We start from the raw sequence: 21,809 nt of genomic DNA, 5'->3' as shown, positions 1-21,809 counted from the left end.
GAGTACAGCAAGGGGCTCAGAACACACCCCTGGGGGGCTCCAGTGCTGAGAGTGGTGGAGGCTGAGACATGTCCGCCCATCCTTACTGCCTGTGGTCTGCCAGTTAGGAAGTTGGAGATCCACTGACACATAGATGAGCTGAGTCCCAGATGCTCCAGCTTGGTGGTGAGTGTGGAGGGAATTATGGTATTAAATGCAGAGCTGTAGTCTATGAAGAGCATTTTAACATAATTCCCCCTTCTAGTGTCCAAGTGAGTGAGTGATGTGTAGAGGAGATGAGAGATGGCATTGTCTGTGGAACGATTTGGATGGTAAGCGAACTGTAGTGGGTCCAGTGTGTCTGGTAGTGAAGAAATGATGAAGTCTCTGACCAGGCGTTCAAAACACTTCATCACTACTGAGGTGAGGGCTACAGGGCGATAGTCATTGAGAGAAGCAGGGTGGGGTTTATTCGGGACAGGAACAATGATGGACTCTTTGAAGCATGTGGGGATCACCGACTGAGATAAAGAGATGTTGAATATCTCAGTGAACACAGGAGCTAGCTGGTATGCGCAGTGTCTGAGGATACGACCTGGGATGCCGTCTGGTCCTGCTGCTTTCCTGGTGTTCACTCTGTTGAAGGCTCTCCTTACTTCATGCTTGGAGATGACGAGAACGTTTCCGGTGCTGGCAGTATCTTCCTGTCTGCAGCCGTTAGCGCTGCTAGCACTAGCATTGTTGGAGTCCTTAGCTGCAGCCTCGAAGCGAGCATAGAAAGTGTTCAGCTCGTCTGCCAGAGTCACGGCCGCGTTTGTCATACCGGTTGTTGGTGCTTTATAGTCCGTTGTCAAAGGAGCTTGGAAAGAAAAGCGTCTGGACTTCTTTAAGTTACTTGAAGACGTTTCACCTCTCATCCGAGAAGCTTCTTCAGTTCTAAGGTCAAATGGTGGAGAGTCCCAGATATAAACCTAGTGGGAGTAACCCCCCACAGAGGGACAAAAGGACCCCCTGATGATCCTCTAATCGCTTGAGACAAGGTGTGAAACTGGGTGTGGGCCCCAATCAGCCAGAGTTTCGGGTGGGTTCATTGTGAAACCTGGCCCCACCTTATCATGCGAATTCCTGAGATCAGATGGCCCAGGATGTGAGTGGGCGTTAAGGCGTCTGGGAAGGGATCTCAAAACTGGATTATAGATGGTAGAGAGTTGATGTCGTAAGCCCCCGCCTCTGTTCAAAGATGGTCGCTCACAGTGGACATAGATGGCTTCTTCTGGGGCGATCGTGGCTCAAGAGTTGGGAGTTCGCCTTGTAATCGGAAGGTTGCCGGTTCGAGCCCCGGCTTGGACAGTCTCGGTCGTTGTGTCCTTGGGCAAGACACTTCACCCGTTGCCTACTGGTGGTGGTCAGAGGGCCCGGTGGCGCCAGTGTCCGGCAGCCTCGCCTCTGTCAGTGCGCCCCAGGGTGGCTGTGGCTACAATGTAGCTTGCCATCACCAGTGTGTGAATGTGTGTGTGAATGGGTGGATGACTGGATATGTAAAGCGCTTTGGGGTCCTTAGGGACTAGTAAAGCGCTATATAAATACAGGCCATTTACCATTTCTTTCACTCCTCTTTCAAACCATCTGTCCTCTCTGTCCAAAATGTGAACATTGGCATCCTCGAAAGATGACCTGGATGACTGAGAACCTTCACAGATTTATAGTCCGTTATTGTCCTTAGTCCCCGCCACAGGCTCCTAGAGTCACTCTGTTGGAGTTGTGACTCTAGTTTCCTCCCGTAGCGCTGCTTCGCCTCTTTCACCACCCTCCGCACGTTATATGACGCGGCTTTGTACGGGTCCATGTCCCCCGTCGTGAGTCCCGTGTTGTAGGCAACGGTGCGGGATCTCAGAGCGTCGCGGATGGTTTTATCCACCCACGGCTTCTGGTTGGGAAACGTTGTGATAGTTTTTGTCTCCACGGTATCATCCGCTAGTTTCCCGATGAATCCCACAACCGCTTCTGTAAACACGTTGACATCATCATCGGAGCTGTTTCTGAACATGCCCCAGTCTGCGTCATCGAGTGCGTCCTGTAACGCGGCCACCGATTGATCCGTCCAGCGCGCGACCTTCCTCTGAACCGGAACTTCCTGTTTCAGCCTTTGTTTATATTTTGGCATGAGGAAGATGGAGGCATGATCGGATTTGCCAAACGGAGGGCGAGATTGTGGCTTGTAGCCGTCCTTGACCGTAGTGTAGCAGTGGTCCAGTGTCCTTTCACCTCTGGTGGGGCAGGTGATGTGTTGATAAAAGTTCGGCGCTGCGCGTTTGAGGTTGGCACTATTAAAATCTCCCGTAACAATAAGCGCAGCGTCCCGGTGTTGTGTCTGGTGCTGTGTGAGTGCCTCATGCAGCTCACATAAGGCGGTGACCGTGTCCGCTTGTGGTGGAATATAAACGGCACTTATAATGACCGATGTAAATTCCAGAGGTAGATAAAAAGGACGACACATGATGGATAGTAGTTCTAGATTTGGTGTGCAGGAGCGTGTGAGAGGAACAACGTTCGCACTGTTGCACCAGTTGTTGTTCACCATTAAACACACACCGCCTCCTCTTGACTTCCCCGAGTCCCGTGTCCTGTCCATGCGGTGAAACGACAAGAACTCGGCCGGCTGGATGGCATGGTCCGGCACCGCTGGGTTCAGCCATGTCTCGGTGAAGCAGAGGGGATTGCAGTCCCGAATGTCTCTCTGGAACTTTATCCTGGCCCTGAGGTCATCAAGCTTGTTCTCCAGTGACTGGACGTTGGCGAGCTGGATGCTAGGCAGAGGTGTGTGGTGTGCACGAGCTCTCAGCCTGTTCCTGACACCGGCTCGCTTCCCTCTAGGCCGCCGCCGCTTCCCTTTGTTCTCCCTCAAGATCTCACTCGGCCAGCTCGGATCCGGAGTTAGAAACTTCGAATTGTGAGTACATTGTATACCAATAGAAACAAGAGTGTCACTGTCATACCTAATGTACCCAATGGTGATGATTTTGCCAATTTAGAAACGCTGAAAACTAACTTAAAAAACAAAGACAAAGAAAAAGTGGTCGGAGCAGTCGTGACGGCAGCCAACCTCACCGGCGCCATTTTCCCCATCATCACACATCACACACTAATTTGCTTCCAGCACTTTCACACAAACATCTACTGTCATTATTGTCAACAAACTCTGTGGATCCTTTATTGCAAATTCAAATGGGATTCAAATGGTCAGACAAAAGAGGGTTATGAGGAAATATGATGAAATGTTGTGTATTAGCAGCAAGTTATTGAATCATTTTCCTCAGAAACCAAACAAAATGATTGACAAACATGTTTTTACAAACTCAGTGTTGGACTTGGATCAGCAGGATAAGCTGATGTTTAAAGGCATTTGAGTCTCGCTGTATGAGAGTCCAGTTATTACTCAATATTTATGGATGATGTTCTTTCAGTGTTGCACTTTGTAGACGCTCCCTGAGCCTCACAGCCAGCTGCACATGGACCAGCTGACATTACCCAGCATTAGAGGCGGGTGTAAAAAAATGGATTTTCCTATTTAAATCGTTTTAATTTGAATAAAGCGATGTTGATTCATTCAATCCTGAATCGATTTTTAATATCAATGTATTTTGCCAGAATCTCAGGTTAAAGCTCCCAAAAGTATTTCAACAACAAGCAAACAGATAAAACAGTAAATGAGAGCAGCTAAACACACAAAGATGGAAACACAGAGCATGGATCGTTCACTCGACGGCACGTACACGGACACGCCGTCGGGGCTGAAAGTGGACAGCTCACAGATCCTGAAGCTGCAGGTTTCATCTGTCTCCAACCAAAACCAACTGAACCAGCAGCAAAAGAAGATCCAAACTACGCTTTACGTTTGATGAACATCGTCATGAATTCTCTCTAACTTTGACGTTTACTTCCTGCACAGCTCTCTCTCTCTCAGTGTACTTCAAGAACAGTTTACCTTCAAAAATCTGTTTCCTGCATTATTCACTGCTTATTACGCACCAGTCTGCTGTTGTGTTCACTGCTGTCGGCCTCCGAAAACAAAGCCTCATTTCTGCTGTTCAATACTGAAGAAATTTAAACCTTTTAAAATGATGACAGATTACAAACTCTCAGCTGTGTCTGTAATCAAACCTCTGTAACTTTGCTTCACTTCAGCAGCATCAGCTCATGTTCACATGTTGATTCATCAGTTTTTGATGGACTGCAGAATATTTTGAAGGTTATCTGCTATAAAAAGCCAGAACAGGAAAATCTGCTTCATGTGTTTCTGTTTGATCCTCAGTGACTTTGACACAAAGGCCTCTGCTGTGATGATCACACCTCTGATCAAGTCTCACAGTGTCAGCTTTGTTTTTATACATATGGATATGTGCTGATAAATGATCAGAATTATAATATTTCCCACTGTCTGCTGTGTGCCGTGACCTTTGACCTGCTAAAGACAGTCAGCTGTGGATTATTCATTGTTGTGTCTGATACTTAGAACTGTGAGGAAGAACACAACACAGTTAATCAGGGTCCCCTCTCTCTGAATCAGGAAAGGTGGGCAGGCCGCGTGTGGGCCGCGGGCCATACGTTGAGTCTCACTGTTTGAAATGTGAACATTGTTCTGCTGCAGTCAATGGACTAAACCAGAGAAGAAGAAAACAGACTTTACCATGAAGATCCTCAGTGTGGATCAGTATAATATCAGCCTGATGTCTGCAGTTTAGTGTCAGCACAACTTTCACATCATATTCATCTCAGCACAACTAAAACATGCTGACTGACCTCAGAGTTTCAAGTCCACATCCTGGACTCTCTAGAAAACCACACAAATGCTTCACTCCTGGATCCTGCAGGTTGTAGTTGAAGCTCAGCTCCAGCTCTCTAAGATGGGAGGGGTTGGACTTCAGTGCTGCTGCCAGATAATCACAGCTGATCTCTGACAAACCACAGTTCCACAATCTGTATAAAGAATGAAAGATGTAAGTTTATTAGACAAAGTGTGAGCTTGAAATCATTCAGTGTTTCATCATCTGTTCAGAGCTGAAGAAGGTTCAGAATGTAGAAGTTTAGAAAATGGAAACTCCAAACAGCTGAAGCCAACAGGAAGCAGCTTCAAACAAACACAACAAGAGAAAAAACTCTGAATGTTTCACATTAAAGTCGTACATTTATCATAAAAACAGGCAGCCTTAAAGTATGAAATATTCATATACAAATACACATAAATGTGTGAACTGTCTCAGTGGCTGATTGTGCCCCACAGGCCTCAGTGTGAGCTTGAAGACATTTATAATGTTAAAGTAGTTAAATGTGCAGGTGCTGACGATAAACACATTTTGAATGAAAGCCGGGGAACTTTGGTAACACAGAAACAAGTGGCTATTCTTTGTGACCATATGGACCACTCTATTACCGTTATTTCACCCAAAGGCACCAAGTTAATACTCAAAAAAGCTGCAGCAATACACTCAAATACACAGCAAATTCAAAAGTGTTAAATTTTTTGGTGTTAATAGTCTCCTTGCAAAAGTAGAGTTAATTTTACTCTAAGTAGAGTCACATTCTTTTAATGTAACTCTGAGGTGTAAAATGATAGTAGTTAAAATCGAGTGTTAAAAATGAGTGTTTCGCTGTCAAATCTGGAGGTGTTACAATGGAAACATTAACTCTTGACCTCTTAACTCTGAACTCCTACAGGGGCTATGACACCAACAGAGTAAATTCACAGACTCCGCCCCCAGCACGGCTCCAATCGAAGCTGAAGTGAAGCCGTTTCAGAACATTTTGCTCTACATATTTGAGTTGTTTGCCATGCTTGGTAAGTCATTTTTTCAAAGATTGTTTCAATTGTTATTAGCTTTTACTTCTGTGGCTCTTTGGAGTTGAGACAAAGCTGTGTGAAAGGCATTAGCCATGTTGCTCGGTGATAGCATAATATTCTGTTTTAGCTAGCTGAAAGGTATTGTCTGCGGGCAAATACCACAGCCTTGAAAAAAAGCTTGCATGTGAATTTTCAGTCAAATCTTTGGTCAAATACACCTAAAACAATGTCTAGAATGTGAAATGTTGGTATAATGGTGCTGCTTGAAGCCTGAAAACGATCGCCCATAAAAAACAAACAAACGAGCAAACAGCAGTAGCTGACGTCCTGACTGGATTCTGCGTTAGCATAGATCCCTCCAGAGTTTTGTGCACACGGTTTAGGTAAAAATGAAAAAGGTTGAGGTTTTACATTTAGTTCAGTATTACCTGTTGCCTGTGTCTTTGTCTTTTGGGAAAATACTTTACACAAGTAATGGCTCAAAGAGGATTCCTTTTTTTTTTTTTTACTGTGCTGCAATTGTTTACTGGATTATTTGTGCCATTAATTAATGTCAACTAATTTTTATTCGATCTCCGCACAGGATATGCTTGTGAAGATGGAATATGGGGGAGAGCAGAAGTGCGTTGAAGTTCCACAAAGTGATGAATGAAGGACATGCATATTGTATTGAAGAAATAAGTGATGAGAATGCTGTTATTTGCATTTACCATGTCAGACCTTTTGATAAACAAAATTCTAATGAAAGTGAGAACATGTATACTGTTACATCTTTCAGAAAATGTTTTGAAATTGTGGTGCACAGTTCAGAATAAATGTTTTTCAACAACCATTGCATCTTTTTAGTAAATGTTTATTTCCAAAAGAAATTTCTAGAAGATCAGAACAGTAAAATTCCCACTTTTTAGAATGAATTAAAAGATAACTCTTACGTAGTTAAACTAAAATACTCTTTGAGAGTTAATATATAAACTCTTAACACCAAGTGTTAAATGATCAACTCCAGACAGATTTGGTGTTTAACACTAAATCAGAGTTAACGTACCAACTCTCCAAAAAGAGTTAAATTAACACTCTCTGGTGTGGACCCATATAGACACTTTAATAGTGTTGAAATCAAATCCGACAGTGTTAATTTGGACATGCTGGATTTGCTGTGTATAAACAGTACTTGGTGACAACTTTGCTTTTAGCCTTTAACAATCTGGGGTCCAGGGTATAATTGGCCGTTTTTGACTACTTTTGATTCGGCCTCTATTTCACCTTTAAAGACTGTTTCTCTTGCCAATCTGTTATTTTCTCATTTTGACAAACTGTATCAGCACAACAACAAAATACAAGTAGAAAGTGATATTTTTGACTGTAAGAACCACAAGCATGTTTAACAAATCATTTTCATAACTTGAAATGCAAACAGAAATTGTACATTCGGTCCATCACACACTGCAATCTGCCTTTGGTGGCTTTAAGGCAGCAACTGTGACGTTCAGTAGTAGAACTGACACACAAAACAAAACAACAACTACACTACACACTAACTACACAAGACAACACACTAACTTGAGACTCCAAACATGGTAAACGTCACAAATCTCTAACGTATCAAAACTCTCTCTCTCTCTCCCTCTCTCTTTCGCTCACTCACCTGTCACTCCTAAACTTCCCCCTCTTCCAAAACAACCAAATGTCATGTTGCCATATAACTTTTTGATTGGTCGACATGGTACATTTTCCCACCAATAGTGAAGGAGTGTTTTTTCTTTTTCTTTTTTCACTCACAAGCAAAGCGTTTGCTAGCACTCTCCTTAGAAAACGCAGGTTTTACCATTTCTTCTTGGAGTAAACGCCACTGTTGTATTCAGAAAAAACAAACACTGGTTTTACGTGACCTATCAACACAATTTAAAAACTGGTACATAGTTTGAAGTCCGCACGTTTGACCCAAGTTGAAATGAAGACTCTGGGTCCGTCGACCCCAGAGGGTTAATCAGAAAGCCTTAAGTTAGCTAGTTATGTATCAGGCTAATGTTTAAAGCTTTCACTTGAGTAAATTAACTCATATCACTGCTAAGTAATGTTAGCTAAGTTCACAGCATATTCTATAATAGCGCTGCCATACTGAATCACACTCAGTGCATTTCAGTCATTTCTCCAGTGAGTTTGATAGCTAGAAAAAAAATAATCATAATTTTAAAAAATAGCATGTTTAACGTACACGTATTGGAAAATTATTTACTAGGACTCACCTATCATGCGACTGTCGTTTTTCATCAAACACATATTAAAACAGCAACCTAAAGGTATGTTAGCGCACTCATCCCTGACTGTCCGAGGAGGGGCGGGGTAACATGTTGAAACAGACAGAGGGGCAAGGCAGCCCAGGTGGGGAAATTTTGCTTTTACATTTTGCGACTCATTTTATTTCTCTATCTGATAAGAAAACTATTCAATCAGATAGTTAATTGTGGTGAATTAAATACAGTTACACTTTCAAGCACTTTTAAGCACCACATCTGAAATTCAAGCACTTTTCAAACCTTGAAAAGACAACATTACAATTCAAGCATTTTCAAGGATTTCAAGCACCCGTACGAACCCTGAGCTGAAGCCAACAGGAAGCAGCTTCAAACAAACACAACAAGAGAAAAAACTCTGAAGGTTTCACATTAAAGTCGTACATTTATCATAAAAACAGGACAAAGACTTGAAAAAGTCGTGTTTTTCCTTCCAGGAACCACAAGGCTTCACTTTTAAAGGTGAAGTGTGAAAGAAATGGACATATTTGAAGTCCAACACCTTTTTCCAGTCACATTATTAAAGCAGACAAACTACAAGCTCATTTTCATTCCAACAAGTCATCTTCTGATCTTGACTAACAACACTGGTCTCTATGTGCAGCTGGCTGTGAGACCAGTGCTCAGGGAGCGTCTACAAAGTGGAAGGTGGAGGAAGAGGAGAAGAAGAGGAGAGGGAGGCCACCCTGACCATCACTCCAGCTGAAAACATCACACTTCCATTAAAGTTGGTGAGAAAATGTTGAGCAGGATGAGCTGCTGGCTAATCTGGAGGCTGTAGCAGCAGCTCACAGTCACAGTGGATTTCCACTCATGAAAAAGCTCTGGCTGCTTCATTTCTCATCTCATATCAGAGACTTTAATGCTTCACTGAAGCTGTACTGTGATGCTTCCATATCCCAGTGAGGCCTCCATAATGATTTCAGCTTTTCTGTACACACACTGTGTGCCCTGTATGGCTCAAAGTCTCTACAGCCTGTTTTTATCTGCTATCATCAGATCTTCATCATCCTCATTCACATCCCTCCCACACTCTACAGCCTCATCAGCACTGACTTCATCTTCACTGACTGATGGAGCACAACATGAACCTGTGGAGGCTGAAACACTGTCCTGTCAAACATCTCCCCGTCACCACTCCACTTCTGTCAGCCTTTAAATGAACCCTGCTCAAGTCTGTCACTTCTTTTTGGAGCCAAAAGGAAAAACTGTTGTTCAGTCGTTTGGAAAGACAACATTTCTGAAAGCACTCAAACTTCTTCACATTTGTCTTCAGAAACATCCTGAACATTTAGGAACTAAAGAAAGCTTCAAACATCAATCAAAGACCTGAAATATAGAAAAACTACAACAGCCGCAGTCAGTGAACTCACCTCAGAGTCTCCAGTCGACAGTTTGGACTCTCCAGTCCAGCACACAGAAGCTTCACTGATGAATCCTGGAGGTCATTATTTCTACTCATGTCCAGCTCTGTCAGATGGGAGGGGTTGGACTTCAGAGCTGATGCCACAACTTCACAGTGAGACTCTGACAGTCGACAGTGAGTCAGTCTGTGATGATAGAAAATATAAAATGTGTTATTATAAAAGCAGAAAATCTGCATTATAAACACAGACTGAATGTATATGAAGACAAAACAGAGTGAGGTCATAATCTGATGAATCTGCTCTTCACATCTGTGCTTCAGCTCCTCTTACTGTGTTTGACATGACACGACGATTGAGTCTCTCTCAGACCTGCAGACTTTTAATGACAATCTTTGTTTGGCTTTAATCTGCAGATGAAGGAGGAAGATGGTGTCACATTTAGGCTTCCATAATGTCCACAGTCTGTCACTGAGATCTGATCCAGAGTCAGAGTGAAGACACACATTTGGACTGTTTCCTGTTTTGACTCCAGAACATTTTGAATGAGTTCAGCTCAGTGAAGAGTTCCAGCTGGAAAGATGATCTCTGTTTGCTACCTGCTGTCAGGTACGACTGTTCACGTCCACACGCAGGAAAAACCTGCTGACTGTTACCAAACGGAGCAGAAATCTCATCACTGGACAATAATGATGAATGAACTCAGAGCTGCTGATATCAGATCTGATTTCAGGGGAACTAAACACAGAAACGATTGGCTCATTTTAGCTTTCTGAGCCATTATCTGCTGCTGTGTCGCTAGTTGGCAGAAAATGATTTGTATTCCTGTTCAGGGCTTCAGTGTTTATGAGTCCAGATCCAGGTGACAGCAACTCACAATGATGTTACCTGTCTGTGTCCAGCAGCAGCCTGTATTCACTTTGAATATTGTTATAACCTGACATGGATCAGTTTGTCTTTGATTGGTTTGTAAATGTCACTGTTTCCATTGGACCTGAGTGACGTACAAAGACAGAGAGGGATAGAAAGGAGAGAGAGGATGGAGACAGCAAAGAGATAGCAAACACAAACAGGTGAGAGTGGACAGGTGACCAAGGTCAGCAACCAATCAGAGAGCTTCTGTTTGACCCACAGTCACTGATGTATGGATAACAAGAAGTATGCACTTGGAGTCTTTCTAGATCTAAAAAAAAGTATTTGATACTGTTGACCACAAAATTCTAATAATCAAACTGGAAAAATATGGGTTCAGGGGTGTGGTACTGGTTTGGAAAAACAGCTATGTGTACAAATGTACAATATGTACAAATAAATAAGTTTAAATGTAAATTGATGGATATTGAATGTGGAGTACCTCAAGGATCAGTATTGGGTCCGAAAATGTTTATTATGTATATAAATGATATTTGTAAAGTAGGGCTGCCACAAACGATTATTTTGATAGTCGACTAATCAGATCATCATCCATTACACATAAAACGTACAGCTTATTGCACCAGGAGCATATGCTCTTATATAACTATCATTAGCTTACAGCTTGAAGTGTTTAAGATATGTGCTAACTAAAAATAAAGACAAGATGATAGTGTTAGATTATAATATTATTTTATGCCATGTTAGACCCCTAATTAAAGATTGTGAATTATTAGGTAGTTTTAGTTTGCATTATTCTCCTGAATTAGAAGAAGCTGATAACTATTGCATTAGTTAAACTGATTTGCATTACATTAGACTGCTGATTTATTGTGGATGAATGATATTGTTTTATGATGTTATAAGAAATACTGTTTGCAGAAAGTCATCGCCTTATTTGTCTGATTAGAAGAGAACGGAACATGCTGGAGTTTTCTGCCCCATCTCAGCAGGAGCAGATAAACGGGGAGCCAAGGTCATAGCTTAGGCGCCGTGTGAGAGAAAAGCATGTGAATGTTTAGGCTTTTATGATAAGGTGGGGGCACCAGAGGCTATAAGAGTTTGATCAATGCTCCACCATTTTGAGATCTGGTGCTGTCTGCATACGGTGTCCATTTCCCATGCGTGTGATCATTAAAATCATCATTTGACTTAACCTGGCCGGACCAGTGTTGTTATTGTGGTTTTTCCTCCTGTATCCATCCCCAATATTTGAATCCGTAACAATAGTTTACTACATTTTAATGAAATTTGCAGATTGTTTCGGTGAAGTTTAATAAACTCCTTGCTATCTAAAATATAACGGGACACCGGAGTATATTCTCGAGCATCTCACACTGATAATCAGTTGTCTGCTTGACATTTATTCAGCTGTGTAAAAATTATAACTTTAATCTTGTCACGGTCAGACGGTCTTCCCGGACGATCTGCTTGTTTGTTTGTGGCGTGTGTGTGTGTGTGTGTATGCCCTCCTCTCTTTCTCTCTCCCTCCCTACTCTGCGGGTCTGGCTGCCGAGGAACGGCGTCTCCGAGAGAGTGAGAAAGGCCGATCTCTGACCCGGAAGTGTAATCGTCGGCTCCAGCTGTCGCTAATCTTTCCTCACTAGACGGAGGTATTTAACGATGTGTCCAGACGGCAGTCGACGCTGGATTGTACTCGGAGCTCGGTAGCTAAGTGTGCGCGTGATCTTGTCACCTGTGTGGCCAGGCAAGCCTTCTCACCCGTTGTTGTGTTTGCTCGACTTTCAGATTAGGGAAGTACGGGACGGAGGAGTGGAGTAAAGGAGTCACTGGTGTTTTCGGGAGAAGGAGCTCTCACGGAAGGAGCGCACACAGACCTCACGGGGAAACTCACCTTCACCACGACTGGGAACTGAGAAAAAGGACAATTGTTGGATATATATATTGATGTTTAAGGACTATCTTTCACGCACTGTAAATAAACGCACTGTCTGCTTCAACCCAGAGCTCCGCGCTTGAGTCCATACCTTCCATTAGACAAATCTCAGCCAAACCGATTTGCTCAGGAACAAATAAAATACTTAAAAAAAAGCCGAACAATAACATTTTGAAGTTATCTAAGTGACTTATATATATTTAACCTGAGTAGTAGTGAAAGACGGCGGTGGGTTTGAAAACGATTTACCGGGAGTCCAGTGTTCTCGCGGACTCTAGTGAACCTTGCCCCCAGCTAGCTATCGAGCTAGTGGGTAACAGACGTCTCCGAAAACGTGGGAGCGCTTTTGAAAATATGTGGTGTCTTGATAAACTGAGCAGATATTTGAGGTTTACACAGCTACATTCTCGACTGAAAATATGTTAAACGTTTATTTTGTGACCCAGAAAGAATAATAAGAGTAATATTAAAACTAACTATCTGCCGCCATTGTTGTAAACTGAGCTGCGCTGCGCTATGAATTCTGGGACAGAGCTACTTCTTCTTCAGGGTTTAACGGCAGCTGGCATCCTTGTACATGCAGTGCTGCCATCTTCTGTTTCAGTCCGTTATTACACTCTTAAATCCTACTACTTATTCCTGCGTCTTTTGTGAAAGGTTCAAACGATGCGTCGACTATTAAATCAGTCGTTGACGATTTTGATAGTCGACGTAATCGTGACTAGTCGACTAATCGTGGCAGCCCTATTGTAAAGTATTGAAGTTACTAAAGTTTGTAATTTTTGCAGATGATACCAATGTACTTTGTTCAGGTGCGGAATTTCAACAGGTTTTGGAGGTGATCACACAGGAGTTAAAGATATTAAAGAAGTGGTTTGATAGAAACAAATTGTCCTTAAATTTAAATAAAACAAAATTTATGTTATTCGGAAACTATAAGAAAGACATTAACATTGAAATTTGTGTTGATAATATGTCTGTGTAGGTTCTCAGTCATCCAGGTCATCGTAGTCAAAGGAGCTTGCAAAGAAAAGCGTCTGGACTTCTTTAAGTTACTTGAAGACGTTTCACCTCTCATCCGAGAAGCTTCTTCAGTTCTAAGGTCAAATGGTGGAGAGTCCCAGATATAAACCTAGTGGGAGTAACCCCCCACAGAGGGACAAAAGGACCCCCTGATGATCCTCTAATCGCTTGAGACAAGGTGTGAAACTGGGTGTGGGCCCCAATCAGCCAGAGTTTCGGGTGGGTTCATTGTGAAACCTGGCCCCACCTTATCATGCGAATTCCTGAGATCAGATGGCCCAGGATGTGAGTGGGCGTTAAGGCGTCTGGGAAGGGATCTCAAAACTGGATTATAGATGGTAGAGAGTTGATGTCGTAAACCCCCGCCTCTGTTCAAAGATGGTCGCTCACAGTGGACATAGATGGCTTCTTTCACTCCTCTTTCAAACCATCTGTCCTCTCTGTCCAAAATGTGAACATTGGCATCCTCGAAAGAGTGTCCTTTATCCTTAAGATGCAGATGGACTGCTGAGTCTTGTCCTGTGGAGGTGGCTCTTCTATGTTGTGCCATGCGCTTGTGAAGTTCAAGGACTTGGAGAAGGCATTCGACCGTGTCCCTCGGGGTATCCTGTGGGCGGTATTGCGCGAGTATGGGGTGTCTGGCCCATTGCTACGGGCTATTCGATCCCTATACAACCATTGCAAGAGCTTGGTTCGCATTGCCAGCAATAAGTCGGACTCGTTCCCGGTGGGTGATGGGCTCCGCCAGGGCTGCCCTTTGTCTCCGGTTCTGTTCATAATTTTTATGGACAGGATTTCTAGGCGCAGCCAAGTGGTGGAGGGCTTTCACTTTGGTGGCCTCAGAAACTCATCTTTGATTTTTGCGGATGATGTGGTTCTGTTGGCTTCATTGGGTGAGGGCCTCCAGCTCTCACTGGAATGGTTCGCAGCCAAGTGTGAAGCAGCGGGAATGAGGATCAGCACCTCCAAATCTGAGGCCATGGTTCTCAGCCGGAAAAGGGTGGAGTGCCCACTCTGGGTCGGGGATGAGTTCCTGCCCCAAGTGGAGTTCAAGTATCTCGGGGTCTTGTTCGCGAGTGATGGGAGAAGGGAGCCGGAGATCGACAGACGAATTGGGGCTGCAGCTGCAGTAATGCGGACGCTGCACCGGTCCGTCGTGGTGAAGAGGGACCTGAGTGTAAAAGCGAAGCTCTCAATTTACCGGTCGATCTACGTCCCTACCCTCACCGATGGCCACGAGCTGTGGGTAGTGACCGAAAGAACGAGATCGCGGATACAAGCGGCAGAAATGAGCTTCCTCCGAAGGGTGGCTGGCCTCTCCCTTAGAGATAGGGTGAGAAGTTCGGCCATCCGGGAGGGGCTCATTGTAGAGCCGCTGCTGCTCCACATCGAAAGGAGCCAGCTGAGGTGGTTCGGGCATCTGACAAGGATGCCTCCTGGGCGCCTCCTAGGTGAGGTGTTCCGGGCATGTCCCAACGGGAGGAGGCCCCGGGGCAGACCCAGGACACGCTGGAGAGATTATATCTCTCGGCTGTCCTGGGAACGCCTTGGTGTTCCCCCGGATAAGCTGGAGGAGGTGGCTGGGGAGAGGGAGGTCTGGGCCTCTTTGCTTAGGCTGCTGCCCCCGCGACCCGGCCTCGGATAAAGCGGATGAAGATGGATGGATGGATGGATGGATGGATGGATGGATAGGTTAATGCCATAAATTTTCTTGGTGTGATCATTGATCATAAGGCCTGTTGGAAATCACACATCACTTATGTGAGGGGAAAGTTAGCACGGGGCATTGCTGTCTTGGGGAAAGTAAAACAATTTCTGGATAGGAAAACATTGTATATGTTATATTGTTCTTTGCTATTACCATACATGAGGTATTGTGTAGAGGTTTGGGGAAATACATATAAAAGTAATATTCAGACTATAATCATAATGCAGAAAAGGGCCATTAGACTAATAAATCAGGAGGGGTATAGGGCTCACACAAACGCACTCTTTATTAGGATGCAAGCTATAAAATTCCAGGATCTGGTGAAGTTTAAAACAGTGCAAATAATATATAAGGTAAGGAAAGGGATGCTCCCAATCGAAATAAGTAAATTGTTCTTAGAAAGAGAAGGGAGGTATAATTTTAGAGGGAAGTAGAAATTAAAATTACAAAAAGGAAGAACAACATTGAAAAGGATGTCTATTTCAATAGCGTGAGTTAAATTCTGGAATGAGTTAGAAGAAGAAATAAAGGTCAGTAGTGATATAAATCAGTTTAAAATAGAACTCAAAAAACAAATTTTAAATAAGCATAAGAATGAAGAAAATGCAATTAACCCAAGACAGCAGTCAAACTGATGTTTATTTTCTTCTGCAAAATCTAAATATAGTTTAGTTGAACATGAGAAAATATTTTTTTTGTGATGTTATGTTCTAAGTTGAAGGTGTTGTATGTTTTTGTTGTTCAAATTTAGATGATGAGGATGTAAACCTGAGGGGGCAAAATAAGTATATACTTCTGCCTACTCCTTTTCAAACGACTGCATGGAATGATGATATCATTGTGTTATTTTGTAGCTGAATACGATGTTTGTGTGATTATCAGTGAAAGAAGCAGTGAGGAGGATGGAGAGAGAGAGAGGACAGAGGGTGAAGTTAGAAACACTAAAATGATTTTTCATGGATTTCATGGATGATTTGAGTGATTTTCAGCAGGACACTTAAACATGTCAGTGGACGTCCTAAAGAACATATTCACTGATATGAAACGTGTCATTGAACAAGATTAATATCAGTGGAAACATGGTGGAAACAGCTGTGACTGCATGGATGTGACACACTTCAAATCTGTTCTCCACTCTTGTATTTGGGATCCATGGAGCTGCTGCTGAGTCTGTACAATAAAGGAATGGTGTGGAAGGTTGCAGCGTACGGACACAAACACTTTGTGGTTACAATCTGATTTTATTTTCAACATTAAACTACTAACCTACACTGATCAATGATGTTAATGATCACATCTGGACTCACCCAGCCTTTCTGCAGTTCCTCACAGCTGGAATCAGTCTCTGTCGTCCCTGCTCTGATGTTTTGTACTTCTGCAGGTCAAACTCATCCAGAACCTCCTCTGTCATCTGCAGCATGAAGGCCAGAGCTGAGCACTGGATCTCAGAGAGTTCCTTCTCTGATCTGTTCTCTGACTTCAGGAACTCTTGGATCTCCTGATGTACTGAGAGGTCGTTCATCTCCATCAGACAGTGGAAGATGTTGATGCTTCTGTCAGGAGAGATTTTAACACTGTTCATCTTCTTCAGGTTGTTGATGACTCTCTGGATGGTTCCTGGGCCGCTCTCTGTCTGACCCAGCAGACCTCCTAAGAGTCTCTGGTTGGACTCCAAACAGAGGCCATGAAGGAAGCGAACAAACAGGTCCAGGTGGCCATTTTTACTCTGGAGGGATTTCTCCATTGCTCGTTTAAGGAAATCATCCAGAGAGGACTCATTGTATTTTTTTCCCAAAAAGTCCTTCGGCAACTCTGTCTTCCTGGTGGTGTGACAGTGGAACATGTAGACAGCAGCCATAAACTCCTGGATGCTCAGATGAACAAAGCAGTAGACTGGTTTCTGGAAGATCACACACTCTCTTTTGAAGATCTCTGTACAAACTCCTGAGTACACCGAGGCCTCTGTCACATCCAGACCACACTGCTCCAGGTCTTCTTGGTAGAACATGATGTTTCCTTTCTCCAGATGTTCAAACGCCAGCCTCCCCAGCTTCAGAAGAACTTCCCTGTCAGCCTCCGTCAGCTCCTGTGGACTCGTATCACGTCCCTCATGATACTTGTTCTTCTTCCTCTTTGTCTGAACCAGCAGGAAGTGTGAGTACATGTCAGTCAGGGTCTTGGGCAGCTCTCCTCTCTGCTCTGTAGTCAACATGTGCTCCAGAACTGTAGCAGTGATCCAGCAGAAGACTGGGATACTACACATGATGTGGAGGCTCCTGGATGTCTTCATGTGGGAGATGATTCTGCTGGACAGCTCTTCATCACTGAATCTCCTCCTGAAGTACTCCTCCTTCTGGGCGTCAGTGAAGCCTCGTACTTCTGTTAGCCTGTCAACACATGTAGGAGGGATCTGATTGGCTGCTGCGGGTCGGGAAGTTATCCAGACGAGAGCCGAGGGAAGCAGATTCCCCTGGATGAGGTTTGTCAGCAGCTGGCTGACTGATGACTTCTGTGTGACATCAGACAGCAGCTTCCTGTTGGTGAAATCCAATGAAAGTCTGCTTTCATCCAGGCCGTCAAAGATGAACAAAAGCTGAGAGACAGCCAGCTTCTCTGCTGTGACCTTCTGTAATGTTGGATGGAAAACATGGAGCAGCTCCAGAAGACTGTACTGCTCATCTCTGATCAGGTTCAGCTCCCTGAATGAAAGCAGAACCACCACACTGACATGTTGGTTCTCCAAGCCCTCTGCCCAGTCCAGAGTGAACTTCTGCACTGAGAAGGTTTTTCCAACACCAGCCACGCCGTTGGTCAGAACCACTCTGATGGGTCTCTGTTGGTCAGGTAAGGCTTTAAAGATGTCCTGGCACCTGATTGGAGCGTCATGGAGGGCGTCCATCTTGGAAGCTGTCTCCAGCTGCCTCACCTCATGTTGGGTATGAACCTCTTCACTCTGTCCCTCTGTGATGTAGAGCTCAGTGTAGATGGTGTTGAGGAGGGTTCTACTTCCTGTTTCATCACTTCCTTCAGTCACACGTTCACATCTCCTCCTCAGACTGATCTTATGTTCATCTAAAACCTCCTCCAGACCAACATCTGCTGAAAGAAAGACAAACAACGAGACTAAAGAGAAAGAAAACTCTTCAATGTCTGAACAACACAAGAAGTCCAGTTTTCAGAAATGAGTCCATCAGCAGACAGATGTTCAGTCTTACTTTGTACACAGCTGCTCTGACTGGCTGTCTGCAGTCCAGCTCTGCTTCTGGATCTTTCTCCACACTGTGCAGAAGCTCTGATGGTGACACAGAAAAGTCAAAGTGGAGATACTTCTGTCCACCTTTGATTAGACTCATTATAAAAAGGAAAAAAGGGGGGGCGCTATGGAGCCGCAGACCAAGATGGCAGCATAAAGTGGTTGCTCCATGTAACCTGCATTAAAAACCCAGAACAACCCAAAACTAGAAACTTAACTGCTATTGGAAAATGTCAAAAACGACTAATCTCAAGGACTGTGATATTTTCACCCGATAACGCGGTTCCCAAAAACCAGTTAAAACCGATATTTTGGCAACGCCTGAAAACAGCGAGGGAGCTGCTAGCGCTAGTAGCATGGGTGACCTTAGCACGGTGTTAGCTGAACTTCGGTCGTTGCGCTCCGAGTTTAGTGTATTCGGAACTAAACTGGACAGCATAGATAACCATATGGGCGAAATGACGAAGTCAGTTGCTGCTTTGGAGACAAACATGACGGAGGTAAAGCAAAATGTTGCTGCAAATGCTACATGACTGGAGGAAGCTGAAAATAGAATAATGTCGGCAGAGGAGCTCCTGGGAAAGAGCGTGGCCGATCTCAGCAATGCCATGAAGCGGATATCCTACCTGGAGGCAAAAACCGACGACCTGGAGAACCGGGGCCGAAGGAAGAACCTGCGGCTATTTGGCCTCCGAGAGGGCGCCGAGGGTCAGCGGCCACTGCTGGAGTTTATAAGGGAGATGTTACCGCGCTGGCTTGAGACCGACAGATCGTTCGTTATTGAGAGGGCTCACCGCACCCTAGCACCTCCGAAGCCAAACCAACACAGAGCTGTCCTTATCCGATTCCTGAACTTCCAAGATCGGGAGTTTGTTTTCCGCTCCACAAAACACAGTAACATCGAGCACGACGGAAACAAACTCTTTTTTTCCCAAGATTTCTCAGCTGAGACCATCCGGCAGCGAACCGAGTTCAACGCGATCAGAAAAGTGTTTGCTGACGAAGGAGTGTTCCGCCGTTTTCAATATAATCCATGCAAGATGAGGATCCTCCACGATGGGAAGATACGCCTGTTTTCATCTCCAAAGGAGGTCAAGGACTTCCACCGTAGACACACTGGACAGGACTAATTGTAGCGGTGAGCGTTTCACTCCCTGAACTGCAGAATCAGCTGCTCATAACTAATAGACGAGCTGTAAAAATCTGTATTTTCGCTCAGTTATAATATTTGGCTTTTTGCTACTCATTGACTTGCCATGTTATTGGGCACAGGAAGTTTTATTTTCTTTTTTATAGCTTGAAACTTTTCCATTACGTTTTAATAATGCCACTACAAACGTATTTTTTTGTTTGTTTTTCCTTTCTCTCTCTTTCTCCCTCTTGAACATAACAATGTTACCTACTTTGGTTAAACTTTTATCTTTTCAAGTGGGATTCTGTAAGTTACAAAAAGGACACTGCTATGGAATTATTCTAATTTAGTGGCTAGTCTGATATGTTAACACATATGGGTTTGTTACGTTTATGTTATGTTTGAATAAGGTGTATGCATGGTTGACGGACACCACTGTTGCTTTAGTTGGGCTGGGTTCTTATAGTTCAGCTATTCCCCTTTGTAGTGGAATAGCACAGCCCCCTAGTTTACTACTCTGAGTAAGGGAAGGGGGGGGGGGGGGGGGGACTCTAAGTGTTATGGGTCAATGCCAGGGTTTTTTTTTCTCTATTTGTTTCTCTATTTTATTTTATTCAAAGTTTACTTGTCACTTTTGTTTACTCAACATCAGCATCACGCGTTGTTATCTTAATATTACAGAATGAAAACTCCAAGTATGGACCAACTAAACACCCGCAATATCTCTGACATAAAAGTCACTAGCTGGAATGTCCGGGGTCTCAGGAAACTACTCAAACTGAAACAGGTTATAAGCAGGATCAAGCAATTGAAATCAAAAATAGTTTTTCTTCAAGAAACACATCTGACAGACTGTGAACTAAAGTCTGTGAGGAACAGATGGCCTGGCCAGGTGATCCACGCATCATACAATAACTATGCGAGAGGTGTAATTATTTTGATTCATAGAAGCATACCATTCCAAATGACGAAAATAATAAAAGACCCTGCTGGTAGGTACGTAATCACTCAGGGTACCATCCTTTCTATCACTTTAAACTTGGTGAGTCTCTATGGCCCAAATGAAAATAAGCCCAAATTTTTTGAAGATCTGTTTCTCACTGTATCTGCTTTGCAAGGACTGTATATAATTGGAGGAGACTTTAACTGTACTCTCAATCCGAGTATGGATCGCTCAACAGGCTAGATACAGTACATATAAAGCACAAACTAGACAACTAATAAATCGATTTATATCAGATATCAACTTGGTAGAAGTATGGAGAGAACAAAATCCTGATCAAATAGAATTCTCTTGTCATTCAAGTATACATAAATCCCGCTCACGTATAGATTACTTTCTTGTCTCAAGAGAACTTTTATCAAGGATCAAACAGTGTCAGTATGATAGCATAGTGATCAGTGATCATGCAGCTATCTCACTGAGTATCCATCTAGGAAAGTTTATCCATAACCCCCCTCACTGGCGGTTTCAAACAAAATGGCTGCAGAATCCTGAATTTGTTAAATTTATAGAGGAGAAAATAGAAAATTACTTTGAGTTAAATACAGATCAAACTTGTGCCTCAGTGAGATGGGAAGGATTCAAAGCATATATTAGAGGTGAAATTCTTAGCTTTACAAGTACAAAGAATAAACAGCAAAGAAAGCAAATGGAAACCCTGGATAAACAGATTAAATCTTTGGAATTAGACTTAAACTTTAGCGACGACTCAACAAAACAAAGTGAGTTGCTACGTCTGAGAACTGAATATAATAAATTATCATCTGATGCAGCAGCAAAAAGTCTAATGTGGCTAAAGCAATCTTATTATGACCAAGGAGAGAAAGCAGGTAGACTTTTGGCATGGAGAATTAAGAAAATGCAGAGTGACAGAGCAATTAATAGTATAAAGACCTCTTCAGGGAATGTAACAGTAGATCCATTGGAAATTAATGACAGCTTTAGAGAATTTTATGAAAATTTGTATAAATCAGAATGTGCTCAATTCTCAGAAGAACAGGACATATTCTTAGATCAACTTCAGTTTCAGACATTAACAGAAAACACAAAGCAGGAATTAGACAGACGTCTAGCTACTGAAGAGATATCCCAGGCTATCAAAAGCATTAACAGTGGTAAAGCACCAGGGCCAGATGGCTTTCCGATTGAATTTTATAAAACTTTCCAAGACAAATTATTAATTCCACTTTTTAATATGTATGAAGAAGCATATCAAAATGAAGCTCTCCCACCCACTCTGAGACAGGCAATGATTACTTTGATACTGAAACCTGGCAAATTTGACACTAAAATACTTTGTAAAGTTTAAGCAAGGAGATTAGACCCCTATATATCACATTTAGTTCATAATGATCAAAATGGCTTTGTGCCAAAACTTCAAGGGTTTCACAATATAAGAACGGTT

General features: G+C 43.2%; 2 protein-coding genes across 2 annotated transcripts in view; both read right to left on the bottom strand.

Moving 5' to 3' along the window:
• LOC309702568 (uncharacterized protein) overlaps positions 1–21,809 on the bottom strand; it is a 1,257,380-nt gene that overhangs the window by 802,758 nt on the left and 432,813 nt on the right. The window contains exon 13 of the mRNA XM_082527161.1: positions 4,780–4,956. Within this exon, the coding sequence (XP_082383287.1) occupies positions 4,780–4,956 (177 nt within the window). The remainder of the gene's footprint in view (positions 1–4,779; positions 4,957–21,809) is intronic.
• On the bottom strand, positions 16,305–18,762 carry LOC309697441 (protein NLRC3-like; the record flags this gene model as incomplete). The annotated part of the gene is made up of 2 exons (XM_082519323.1): positions 16,305–18,115; positions 18,657–18,762. The coding sequence occupies 2 exons, from the start codon at positions 18,760–18,762 to the stop codon at positions 16,320–16,322; spliced, it is 1,902 nt and encodes a 633-aa protein (XP_082375449.1). The 3' UTR covers positions 16,305–16,319.

The sequence above is a fragment of the Aulonocara stuartgranti genome (assembly GCF_965226115.1).
Source record: "Aulonocara stuartgranti genome assembly, chromosome: 3".
In the NCBI taxonomy this organism is placed as follows: domain Eukaryota; kingdom Metazoa; phylum Chordata; class Actinopteri; order Cichliformes; family Cichlidae; genus Aulonocara; species Aulonocara stuartgranti.
Note: the sequence above shows the minus strand (reverse complement) of the source record. Positions and strands in the feature narration are given on the sequence as shown.